General features: G+C 41.9%; 1 protein-coding gene across 1 annotated transcript; it reads right to left on the bottom strand.

The window, feature by feature from the left end:
• Window positions 1–245: 245 nt before the first annotated feature.
• LOC127220696 (zinc finger protein 728) lies at window positions 246–3,384 on the bottom strand. The gene is made up of 3 exons (XM_051182621.1): window positions 3,302–3,384; window positions 2,293–2,388; window positions 246–2,101 (listed from the first exon to the last, which is right to left on the bottom strand). Exons 1-3 carry the CDS (start codon window positions 3,333–3,335, stop codon window positions 246–248), a joined length of 1,986 nt encoding a protein of 661 aa, XP_051038578.1. The 5' UTR covers window positions 3,336–3,384.
• Between the last annotated feature and the right edge of the window lie 10,206 nt (window positions 3,385–13,590).

Raw genomic sequence — 13,590 nt, 5'->3', positions numbered from 1 at the left:
CTAGGGTTTCTCTCCTGCATGAAAGTATTGAAAGTAGTACGGAAAAATGGAAGACTTTGCCACACACTTTACACTTGTAGGGTTTCTCTCCTGTATGAATGCTTTTGAGTACAGATACTCCTGGAGGATGATTGAGGGCCTTGCCACATACTTCACACTGGTAAGGTTTCTCTCCTGTATGAATTTTGTGAGGAAAGTCCTAATGGACAGTTGAAGGCCTTACCACATATTTAATACTTATAGGTTTACATTCCTGTATGAATTACTTTGTGTTTGTAAAGTAATGATGGGTAATGGAAGGCTTTGCCACAAGCTTCACACTTGAAGGGTTTCTCTCCGGTATGGATTCTCTTGTGTATGGAGAGTCGTGATGAAACAGGGAAGGCCTTGCCACAAACTTCACACTTGTAAGGTTTCTCTCCTGTATGAATCCTCATGTGTACAGATAGCTGTGATGGGATATAGAAGGCCTTGTCACATAGGTCACACTTGTAGGATCTCTGTCCTGTATGAATTCTCTCATGTACTTTAAGTAATGATGCAGCATGGAAGGCCTTGCCACATACTTCACACTTGTAAGGTTTCTCTCCTGTATGAATCCTAATGTGTACAGAAAGCTGTGATGCAACACAGAAGGCCTTGTCACATACTTCACACTTGAAGGGTTTCTCTTCTGTATGACTTCTCTTGTGTACAGAAAGAAATGATGGAAAAGGGAAGGCTTTACCACATACTTCACACTTGTAGGGTTTCTCTCCAGTATGAATATTCTTGTGTAAATAAAGTCCTGAAGGATGAACGAATGCTTTGTCACATAGTTCACACTTGTAAGGTTTCTCTCCTGTATGAATCCTCATGTGTACAGACAGTCGTGAAGGAATACTGAAGGCCTTGTCACATACTTCACATTTGTAGGGTTTCTCTCCTGTATGAATATTCTTGTGTGCATAAAGTTCTGATATACGATTGAAGGCCTTATCACATAGGTCACACTTGTGAGGTTTCTCCCCTGTATGAATCCTCATGTGTACAGATAATTGTGATGGAATATAGAAGGCCTTATCACATAGTTCACACTTGAAGGGTTTTTCTCCTGTATGCACTTTCTTGTGTACATGAAGTGCTGATATACGATTGAAGGCCTTGCCACACACTTCACACTTGTAAGGTTTTTCTCCTGTATGAATCCTCATGTGTACAGAAAGCTCTGATGTGACACAGAAGGCCTTGTCACATACTCCACACTTGAAGGGTTTCTCTCCTGTATGACTTCTCTTGTGGGCACAAAGCAGTGATGGAAAAGGGAAGGCCTTACCACATATTTCACACTTGTAGAGTTTCTCTCCTGTATGAATTTTCTTGTGTACGTAAAGTCCTGAAGGATGAACGAAGGCTTTGTCACATAGTTCACACTTGTAACGTTTCTCTCCTGTATGAACCCTCATGTGTACAGACAGTCGTGATGGAATACTGAAGGCCTTGTCACATACTTCACACTTGTAGGGTCTCTCTCCTGTATGAATTTTCTTGTGTACATAAAGTGCGGATATACGACTGAAGGCCTTGTCACATAGTTCACACCTGTAAGGTTTCTCTCCTGTATGAACCCTCATGTGTACAGATAGCTGTGATGGAATATTGAAGGCCTTTTCACATACGTCACACTTGTTAGGTTTCTCTCCTGTATGAATCCTCATGTGTACAGATAGTCGTGATGGGATATTGAAGGCCTTGTCACATAGTTCACACTTGTATGGTTTCTTTTCTGTATGAACTTTCTTGTGTACAGAAAGTCCTGATCGACAATAGAAGGCCTTGTCACATACTTCACACTTGTAAGGTTTCTCTCCTGTATGAATCCTCATGTGTACAGATAGTTGTGATGGGATATAGAAGGCCTTGTCACATACTTCACACTTGAAACGTTTCTCTCCTTTATGACTTCTCTTGTGCACACAAAGAAGTGATGGAAATCGAAAGGCCTTACCACATTCTTCATACATATAGGGCTTATTGCTTAAATTAATTTTCTGGTGGTTAATGGATTGTGAGTTCCAAGGAAGGTTAATGCCATATTCTTTTCCTGTAGAGTGTTCTTTCCCTGGTGAGTAAAGTTAAGAAATGAATGAAGAAATGAATGAAGAGTGAGTCAAAATCTCTGTTATTTGTTAATGACACCCTTAAAAACTGATCTCCATCAGAACACTGTGAGTCAGTGTTCAACAGAAAGCCTGGCTTCCTGATGCATCTCAGGTCCACTCTGTCATTGTCCCACTCCCCACTCCTACACACCTGTTTGCATGTCAGCAGCTGCTGGTCTCTTCATATCTGAAGGACCTAGACTTTGCTCCAGAAATGTGACCAGGTATGGTTTACTGGAAGCAAGACCTGTTCATGGGAAAAGAGAACAGCATTATTAGTGTGTGCTCCTGGAGATCACATGCCCTCTCTAGGACTATATGCTATATGTATAAGGAATGAGAAGATACAACAGATGCTTGAAGGAATTTAAAATTTGCATGTTGTTACATTCATGTCCCTCAGCTAGAAGGAAAAATATGAAAAGTGAAGAGTGTAACATTCTTTTTAACTTGTATACTTTCCACTAATGCCACTTATGTTATAACATTTAGAAAGGATCCTTCTAAAAGGGGGAGCTTGTGAACATAAGAATAAATAAAAATCATTCTCAGGTATATGAATACTCTTCTTAATTTTCCTTAAAATTTGCCTCACAAATTTCATTTTTGAAGTACAAGCTCCCATGTGATACTGTATAAAGATAGTTTGATCATGACAATTAAGAGTTCATCATGGAAATATTCCTTACCCATGATGAAGAATATTATTTACTTTTGTTTATACTGTTGAACATTTCTTTAATGATGCAAAATGTATTTGAATACATAAAATACACATGTGCTAAGAAGGGTAAGACAGCAACTAGCAGAGAGGAAGTGGTAGAGAGAAGCCAAGTGGAGAAAGGCTATTAAGTAGGGCTGAGGAGGAGGAGGGCTTTTTGAAACACATGAGCAAGGAAAAGAAGTGAGGTACTTGCTAGTCAGCTTCTGAGGAGAAGAATCCCATCTCAATCTTTGAATCTTGAGTTCTTTAGAAGGACAGAGGTTTAGATAAGCTCCCTTCCTAGCTTTGAAAGACTCCAGTGCCTGAGGGAACAAAATTCTCCCAGGCTGCTGCTCCTGTGGCCTAACACCTGCTGGTAGCAGAGGAATTGCAGTTCCTGATGAGGACAGTCACGGTCTAAAAGGCAACAACAATTTGAAATCAAAGAACAACCTACCCAGGAACACAAGGTTGCTGAAATTCTCCAACATCACATCCCTGTACAGATTCCACTGAGCAGGCTCCAGGCATTCACACTCCTCTGCAGAGAAATCAATAGCCACATCTACGAATGACAGCATTTCCTAGAATAAAGAAATAAGAATGGATGCTATACATTAAACTAACAGAAACTTCTGATAAAAACATGAATACCTGTAGACATATGTGCTTCTAAATATAAATGTAACAGTGACCCAGAGAGGAGACCTACAAGCACATCTGATACAGGAAAAGCAATATCCATAAAGAAGTCTGATGTGGTTCTGTGATTAGCATAGGACTCATGATTAAGGAAACTGAATGGCAGTTTCTCTAGAAACTCCCATAGAAATTATACTTTTAAGATCCATACAATGGAGAGCAGGTGTGTCTACAGAAGTGTATGTTGAAGTTGGAGAGATGGCTCAGGAGTAAACAGCACTGGCTACTCTTCCAGAGGATCTGGGCTTGATTCCCAGCAGCCACACAGCTGCTCCCAACTGTCTGTAACTCCAGTTCCAGAGGATCAGACAATCTCTCAGACATGGACACTAGAAGAACAACATGCTCACTACATAATTAAAAAATACAATTTTGAAATAAAACAGGTGTTTTGTCCCATTCTTGTATCAAAAGACCACGCACTGAATGTCCATTTTCACAGTAGAGAGCCATGGTGATGGAGAGGGCACTTCTCACTCAATATGAGCAATCACTAATGATAAACACAATAAACATGCAGATCTGATCCAGGCACTCCAGGCTGAGGGCTGGCTTCCTGAGCATGTACAGAGAGATGCAAGTGACAGTGTACCAGGCAACATAGGTTTCTGATGGGAGATGTCATTCTGTATATGTTTCTCATACTGGTTAATAATAAAGCACTGTTGGCCAATAGGAAAGGAAGATAGGAGGGACTAGGAGACAAGGAGGAAATAGGAAGTAGAAAGGAGGAGTCAAGATGGAGAGTCTGAGGAAAGTAGTATGCCGCCGGCTCCCCGGTAAGAGAAATACATAGATCAGCAGAAATGGATTAATAATTAAGGCAGAGCTAGCCGATAAAAAACAAGTAACCGGGCCAACAGTATTGTATCAAATACAGAGTCTCTGTGTATTATTTGGCGGCATGGCGGCGGGACAAGACCGAGAGGCGGCAGGCGGAAAAACCAAACTCGTTACAGGTTTCAGCCACCAAAGGGCAGCACAATAAATGAAGAACTTGTAGACAATGGAATCAATCACAAGAATTTTAACAAAATTAGGATTAGGAAATTTAGCAGGAACTTACACTGACCCGGCTCCCTCACAGGCCCTGGGGAAAGGACAAAGGGAATGACACACAGGGCATAGCCTACAGAAAGCATGAGAGGAACCAGAAATGTTGAGCATGCAGGATGGTTTTCTTCAGAAGGAAATGGCTGATGTCTGTTCACTAGGAAGCTGGAGTGGATGGTGTCTAACAACCTGGTGATCTTCTGCCAGTCTATGGATCTGACCTCACCTGAATTTCACTCCACCCCAAATCCTAACCATTGATCAGGCCCTCATTCTGAGCTTTGTCTCAGTGAATAAATCCTATTCTTATGAAAGTGGTCGAAAGACATTTGCATCCTCTGTCAATAAAACCTGTGCTTGTGCTTATGACAAATCCCTCCTCTTTCTGCACTCACCCTGAACTCTGTTTCTTTGTGAACAAGAACCCATTCTTAAGGTAAAGGGCACAGGTACTTCACCAAAAAGATGCTCATTACAATGGAGTGTCAGTGTAGCGACATCTTAATCTTTGCTGTGATATTTTTCAAATGGAAATGTCTTCTGGCAGATTTACTGTGTGCAGTTATGTAAGAAAAATAAGCTGCTTGGTTAAACTGAAGAAATATTTATCCCAGCTCTGGCTAACGTGGTGCTGATGGAGTTTCATTCTTAACTCCATGTGTCCTGTGTGCCTGCCAGCCATGAAGTTTGCAGGAATTCTGGGAATGTGAAACTCTGCCCTAGGAGAAGTTACAGTTTTTCTTTCAGTAGAAATCAATGTCAAACTGACTGGAGAACTTACCTAAAAGGGTTCACAAATGTAAATGAGAGAGTAGAATAAATATAGGTTCTTCTCAGTAGTGTGTACCAGTGTTGTTTATTCTCATTGAAATATTTATTAAGGTCCAAAGGTACAAAGCCTGCCGAGCAATTCCTCCTCAACTTTATACTCAGATAACTAATGTAAAGAGAGCCCATGAAGGAGATAAAAATCCTTGTCAAGTATGTTTTTAAACAATGGGAAAGAGAAAAACAAACAAACAACAACAACAACAAAAACCACATACACATATATACACACAGACACACACACACAATGAACATACAAACAAAAAGCAACATTTGTTTCCTGCTGGACACATCTTTGCAGGTCACAGGAAGGACAAAGATTTTCGCTAGCTGCTCGGCATCCAGGCCAGCTAAGTTAGTTCAGTCATCCTGAGCAATCTGATCGCAAGTCAAGGCTCTCTGAACATGTGGCCCTGGGATGTAGACTGTCCTCTGTAACATACAAGTTCCAATAAATGTTGGGCGGGGCTCTACTGCTATTGGCTGCCACAGAGCTTATATGTTGTTGTTTTCTGCTTACTTTTGTTAGTTTCTTCTTGTTTTCCCCCATAGTGGTAATGACTCATACAAATTGATTAATGACCACTACATGGAGAATTAAAATGGGCATAGATTCTAATACAAGAATAATTACAATTAGGACATAAAGGCAACACTGTCTAAATTCCTGGAGATATTAGTCATGCAATACACGGATGATTCTTCTCTTGTTCATAGAATTGTTTCCCATCTATGATATTAATTGTGAAATATATTCTAAAAATCAGAGGAGTGGTGATGTTGAAACATAAAAATTCCTGTGTTTTTATAAAATAAGATGTCAGAAAGGTGTAAAATCATTTAAAGTATATAGATAGCCACAGAAATGTTCACAGAAGAGTGGACTCTGGAAAGATCAGCACAAGCATCTCATTTTTATCTCATTTTAGGCCTAGTAAAGAATGGAATTCTCACTTGCATCCCTTGGAGAGCCAATAAAAAGGGCATGACATCTGGAATGGTGGGGTCCAGCCATTGAGAAGACTCTCTAGCCCAGAGATAGGTTCCTACAATATGTTAGAGAGGTCTTTGGAGTTCTAGCTTGAGGGGCTGTGAAATCCCTAAAGCCCAAAGTCAATAACCATAATAAAGCTTATGAATAGGGAATGTGGACTGGATAGAAACAAGAAACAAACACAAATCTACAAATATGTTCTGAACATAACATATGGGTTAATGGTTTGACTGAAAATTCAGACAACTAACAAAAAGTCAAAATAATAACACATTCTCTCTCTCTATGTGTGTATGTATATATATACACACACACACACACACATATATATATATCATGAATTCATATTGTTCTTAATAATAGAAACCCAGAGTTAATGGTGAAAGATCAGAGAAGCACTAGAGAGTTCTCACCTCTACCAATGCATACCACATGGGAGATCCTGTCTCTAGGAATACTCAGGCTGAGTGCATCCTGTCTCTACAAAACCTCAGGCTGAAGGCTGGGCTCCTGTCTCCTTCTGCCTTATATTCTCCTCTCTGCCCAGCCACATCCCTTCTGGTCTCCCCCTCCCGAGTGCTGAGATTGAAGATATGAGCGATCATGTGACTCTGTTTTATCTTGTAAACTGATCCAGTCTCATATAGCCCAGGGTGGCCTTTAACTCCTGACCTTCCTGCTTCCTCCTCCCAAAATCTGGAAATAAAGGCACATGACCCCCAAGTGCTGGTATTATAGGTGTGTGCCACCACTGCTTGGCCCCTATGGCTAACTCATGGCTTAACTCTGCACTCTGATCTTGAGGCAAGCTTTATTTGTTAGATCACAAACTAAATAGGACCATATATACAATAAAGAATGTTAGAAATATACCATGTAAGGAAGTCTGAAAAAGTCAAGGGTGAGGCTGAAAATACCACAGTGATGGAAAACAATAAACACCTGACATCACATGCTAAGGCACAAGAAAGCCTGGACAAACACAAATGCTGGCAAAAAATTACAAGAGTATGAACAAGACATGAAAGAACACTAAAGCTCTGCATGTTAGCTTGGCACAAAAAGACCCTTCAGCAAAGCCTGATGGCATGAAGTGGATCCTGACCACTCACACAGTGGAAAGAAAGACACTGTCATCTGAATGTGCATGACATGGTATGTGTATCTACATACAAACACAGGTACACAGTCTGTCAGTCAGTCAATCAAGAAAACAGTCAATGAATGTACTAAAGAGCACCAAGGGAGTGTAAGAGGTTCACTGGACACCATGTAAATAAAGAGAGAGAGAGAGAAGCCAGTATGGTGACACGTGTGTGCAATCTTAGTTTATGGAAGGGGTAGGTAGGGATACAAGGCACATGTGGTCAGTCTTGGGATTTCAACACTGACTGTGTTGTATAAACTCCTCCCTCCTTCATTGAAAAAAACCAAACATTCTCTCTACCATTAAAGACAATGAAGTTAAGGAGAATAAATTGCTTATTGGTGCCCTACAACTATTAGTATTCACACAGCTGTACTGGCCTGCCCTTGGGGTTCTGACAGGATACATATTCAGCTCCAACGACTGAGAGCACCACCTGTGCACATTCATTATGCTCCCTTGTAAAAGGGTCCTACTCACTTCCCATCCCCCCTCTTTTTCTTTTTCTCCCTCTCTCTTCTCTGTTCTCTCTTCTCTACACTTTTCTTTCTCCTCTCTCCCTCTCTTTCCTCTCTCCTGTTGCTCCTGTCTCAGCAGGCTGATCTACCTCTTCCCCTTTCCAGTTTTTATGATCATTTCCCCTAATTAAAACAAAACAAAACAAAACAAAACCCTCTGCTTGAATTCTGTTTCATGGAATCTTTTTCACATGTGCTGCTTTTCCTAAATTACAACAACAGGAAAAAAGAGTAAAACCCCCAAAATATAAGAATGATGGAAATGACAAGCACAATCCAGAATCTGAAAGTGGAGTTCAATAAAGAGAAAGACTGATGATGGCTTTAGCTGAAATGGAGATGGAATTGAAAAGTCAGCAACCCAATCACAAAAGCTTACAACTGAATGAATCACAGAGAACAAGGTGTCAGGACTTAGAGACAGAGTAGCTCATCTACATGAAATAAGTTAAGAATATGAAAATAGAAAAGAACCCACAAAGGGGAACATAGGAGATAATAATCACTATGAGAAGACCAACCTGCAAAAAAATGGGCACAGATGGGAAGAATCCCCAGGCACAGACAAGATCTTCAACAAGATCATGAAAGAAATTCTCCTCCAATGAGAAGAAGCACACAGAACATGCAAGACAAGAGCACAAAGAACCTTTTCACGGCATACTGAGAGCTGCAAGTGAAGATATGCACACAGAGATCAGAGCTGATTTCTCAGTGGAAACTTTGGAACCCAGAAGGGCCTGGAGAAATGCATCCCAAGTCTTAAAAGCCACTAAGATTCTACACACAGCAAAACTATCTGTCATAACTGAAGGTCAGAGATAATATAAGAAGCATTAAACATGCATATCCTACAAACCAAAAGAAAATACAGGCTGAAGAGCAGTGAAACACAAAAAATAAAAGGACCTAGATACTGATATTGGGGGTCAAGCTGAAGCTCAGGGAAGCAAAGCACCTGACCACTACCTCTCATCTCCATCTCGGGCTGACACTCTTCATGAGCTCTCACCAAGCCTCAGACTGTTGCTTCCCCTCAGTGTGGCTGCAGAATGAATACTTCTGAGACCTTTCTTCTGTCTTAAATGTTGGGATTAAAGATGTGTGATGAGAGAAATCATCCTATAAATATGTTTCTCTTACTGGTTAAAGACCTACAGAATATGGCATTTAAAATGGTTTAGGGTTTTTCTTGAAAGTGAGATGTAACTGCTCCTGGCAACTCAACCTGTGTCAGAAAGGAAGATGGATATCAAAGAAACTCGTTATTGAGTTTGCCTCTAATATGGCAAAACTAGCCATTTGGACAAGATACTGCTCTTGTCTTGACTGTTTGTTTTTATGCTATATATACTGGACATGCAAGACCCACAGGAAAGTGACTGCTGATTCAAGATGGACATTGCTACAGGGTTCCTGCTTCATGGAAATGCCTGCCAACCAGTCTACAGGACACAGAGAAAAGTGACTAACAAACTGCCAATACAGGTGGACAGTTTAAATTTTCCTGCTCTGCTGAAGAGTCTGCCAGACACACTATGGCCTATGGGCTGAAGATGGAAGATGACAGAAGAATTTTGGGTGGCTGATCAGGTAGCAAGATGTCTCAGTCTTTTCTAGAGTTTATATACTATCCTTCTGTGGTCTTTGATGGAGTTGAAGACACATAGTTATGGTTATAGTTTTCCTTAGGATTAAAGATAAGTTACATATAGGACTTCAGACTCACAAAGATAGGATTGATGATGAAATATTTTCTTGAAATCTTGCTAAATGTTAGTAGACTAAATATTGTTAACTATAATTCTTATTTGAAAACTGTTGTGTGATATATTTTGCTTTGTTAAGGTTAAAACCATTCTTTGTATTTAGACAGAAAAGGGGAGATGATGGGAGATGTCATTCTGTAAATATGTTTCTCATACTGGTTAATGACTAAAGCACTGTTGGCCAATAGGAAAGCAAGATAGGCGGGATTAGGAGACAAGGAGGATTTGAGGAAGTAGGAGGGAGGAGTCAGCATGTAGACACTGGAGAGAGGAGAACACTGGCTCCGTTCTCCCGTAAGATGAGACCATGTGGAAACACTTAGATTAATGGAAATGGGTTAATATTTAAGACAGAGCTAGCCGATAAGAAACTAGTACCTGGCTAACAGCATCATATCAAACACAGAGTCTCAGTGAGTTATTTAGGGCTGGCACCGCGATGGTTCTGGGCCAGCAGGAAAAACCTTACTCGTAACAGATGTGAGCTATCATTCTCCTTTAGACTTATTCACTCTTGTGTAAGTCTGGATGGACTTGGACTCACAGAGATCCATCTACCTCTTAATCCTGAGTCCTAGGATTAAAGGTATGTACAGCCACCTCCCAGTTTCTGGCTGCTGGGATTAATGGTGTGTATCACCACTGCCTGTCTGTACATTTTAAGGCTGATTTTGTTTTTCTGAATCACCAGGCTTTTAATAAATCATAAATAATATATCACCACAGAGAAGGATATGCATAGCAAAGAGACCGTGAGAAGAAGAAGCCAAAATTACTAGAACACAAAAGGCCACTGAGAAAACAAGAAACAGCAGGACAGTGACAACTCATATATCCCATATCAGAACAACTAATGCCCTCCTTTCCCCAGGCAAAACTCACAGCACCGACCAATGGGCCAAGAAACAAGGTCCATCTTTCTGTTTCTTCGAGAAACACATTCAAAAGATTTCTTTTATGGACGCTACTGCTAAAGTGAAGGAACAGAAGGAAAGCACGAGATTGGAGGACGGTGTACAGAACCTGCCAGACCACCCCGCCATCTCTCCCCTCTGCTATGGAATAATCGCCTTACACATTCTATATAGACTTGTCACTCAAATTGGTATGAAATGCTGACTGTATCCAGGCAGGGCAACCAAATTAAGAAGGATCTGAAGGAGAGAGAGTGTGAGGAGTCTGCCAGCAGACACAGAGGGAGCAGGAGATTAACGTTCCATGTTGATAAAGGTACCGCTATGTGGTAGAGGATAAATACAGAATATGAGTTAACTTAAAATGTAAGAGATAGTTAGTAATAAGCCTGAGCTATATGCTGAGCTTGTATAATTAATATACAGCCTCTGAGTTGGTTTTATTATGGGGGACAGGGCGTGGGACTGGCTGACAGGAGAGAAACATCTGCCTATATCTCTCCCATTCAGAGACTTTCAAGCCTCCATGAATCATGAGGTCCACTTATCACATTACACCAAGTCCTCTCTCACATCTGAAAATGTACCCAAATTTCTGACTTCACACTCAAAAGGAATTGGATGCAGATTTACTCTCTAGTAGTTTTCACTCTGTAGTGTGGAGTACAGAATTGTGTGGATTCTGCAAAACAGCTTCATACTAACTACAGGATTATTCTGGGTCATATGGGAGTGTAATGTGGTGATTCTGGTAACAGTAGTCTATATAAGCGATTCCTATTCCACCGCAGGCATCCATAGATCCAACAATTAATTCCAAAGGAAAAGAAACTAACATCCTACACAGCAATCACACTCACAGGACTCTGGAAATTAGGAACTTTAGGAACTTCTGTGAGCTTCCTATAATATGGGAAGGTGTAGGTGTCCTAATAAGTGTAGGTGGGGCGAGGTGTCCACTCTTTCTAGAAGTCCTGAGAAATCTGCCTACAGCCAAGTGAACGATTATTCTGTGGCTATGTATGCAGATGTATTAATGTGATGAGTCTGGTCACAGTATCAAATAATACAGATTCCTGTTCCACTGGAGGCATCCATAAACCTAACAATTGATTGCAAAGGAAAATAAACTAACATCCCATACAACAATAGCCTTCACAGCACTCTGTTGGAAACCTGCATTCTGCTGACCCCGCCCCCTAACGATGGGAGGGACAGGCATGGCCAAGTCACTCATTACCAGACTGCTTAGTGGATTAAGTTATGGATGGGTGTATTTCCCTTTTGAAGCAAGAGTAGCACCCCCCCCCCCCAATCCTCCACTCTCTGCTGCTTTAGGTTGGCCACCCACTACCCCCCCCCTTTCTCTTCTCTCCACCAATAAACACGTGGGCACTGAGTCTCATATTAGTGTTTCATTGCCCATAGCTGCAGCAAAGGAACAACACTCTCTGTTCCTGGAAACTAGGAACTTGCAGAACCTCTGTTAGATCAAACCAATACTACTAGGCCGGCCATAACATACAGCAGGCTCTAGATGTACACGTGTTCTACAAGTCCTAAGAAATGTGACTCTAACCATGACAGCAAGGGTCAGCTAGGGAGAGCATACTTTCCCAGCTAAGCAGGAAAGTGAGTTACCTTCCCTCTCCAGGAGGGAGCCTCTCTGCCCTTGCAACCCTGTTCTCTCCCACTTACTCCAGTCCTTGACTTCTGACCCAGAGCTCCAGTCCCAGGAGCACAGGTGGACTCGAGCAGCAGGGCGTGCTAAGAGACTGGACACCCCCAGCACGTGGCTCTGCCATGGCGCCCTCTCCCCTGTCAAACCTTCACCCTGGTGCTGTGAGCAAGCCTAGTTCAGCACAGCATGTCCAGGTCAGCTTCTCCTGACTCCCAACCATCCCGAGTCAGCTCCCTCCACGGAGGACCCGCCACCTTGCACAGTCCCTCAGATCTGTACGACAGCGCTGCACCCTGCACCAACCTCCATGGCAGAGATCCAAGCGCAGCACTGAGCAGGACACGTGCCTAACTTTTGGGAGAAGCAAAATTTGAATTGTTAACGCGCTAGTTGTTCCGGTAAGGAAAGCCCATCCTTGTGACGTCATCATGCGCCGAACTACATTTCCCAGAAGGCATCGCGAAGGAATTCCGGGAACCCACAGTGCTTGGATCCCTGCCCCACTCTGCCCACGTGAAGTTGGAAGGAAACAGACTTGGTCACAGGGACGGCAGGGGATTTGTGCTGTTTCAGTCCTGCGATCTCAGCACCCGATGTTAGCCTGATTGCCGAGCCTATCACAGTCATGTTTACCGCGTTTCGTAGGCATTTCCGCTGAAAGTTTCTAATATTAAAGCTCAGGTCATGTTTACCGCGTTTCGTAGGCATTTCCGCTGAAAGTTTCTAATATTAAAGCTCAGGTCTACTTATTATGGGATCTTAACTACCGCATGGAAACTCTTTTCAGCTATTTTACTTAAAATAAGGAATCAGGAAGCTAATGTAGGACTGAGCATCATCTTTTCAAGATGCTTTTTGAAGCCCCCCTTGGTGACCCTGCCTGCCATCCAGTGCCTCAGGAGCTAAAGACAGAAGAACCAGAAAACAAGGCTAACAATGACAATTTATAGATGTGTTACATATAAGTACAATGTAGAAGATGGACAGTGGTCTAGCTCAGGGTAAAGCACACAGCTATGATGAAGATGACTTTTCTTTAATATCCTCTGCTTACACAGTGTGAGCCACGCATGGACCAGACTCCACAGGTGGAATGGGGTTTATATGAACCCTGGAATCCACACAGTGAAGGGCATGGGT

The sequence above is a fragment of the Phodopus roborovskii genome, unplaced genomic scaffold, assembly GCF_943737965.1.
Source record: "Phodopus roborovskii unplaced genomic scaffold, PHOROB, whole genome shotgun sequence".
Classification (NCBI taxonomy): Eukaryota; Metazoa; Chordata; class Mammalia; order Rodentia; family Cricetidae; genus Phodopus; species Phodopus roborovskii.
This window is presented reverse-complemented; position numbering and strand designations above follow the sequence as displayed.

What these genes read in the sequence shown, in the direction of transcription:
- LOC127220696 (XM_051182621.1), bottom strand. Translation starts at nt 3,335, where the DNA reads ATGTTGGAGAATTTCAGCAACCTTGTGTTCCTGG. An exon ending in CAGCAACCTTGTGTTCCTGG is followed by an intron (nt 2,389 to 3,301) that starts GTAGGTTGTTCT and finishes TCCCATGAACAG; the next exon opens with GTCTTGCTTCCAGTAAACCA. An exon ending in AGCTGCTGACATGCAAACAG is followed by an intron (nt 2,102 to 2,292) that starts GTGTGTAGGAGT and finishes TTTACTCACCAG; the next exon opens with GGAAAGAACACTCTACAGGA.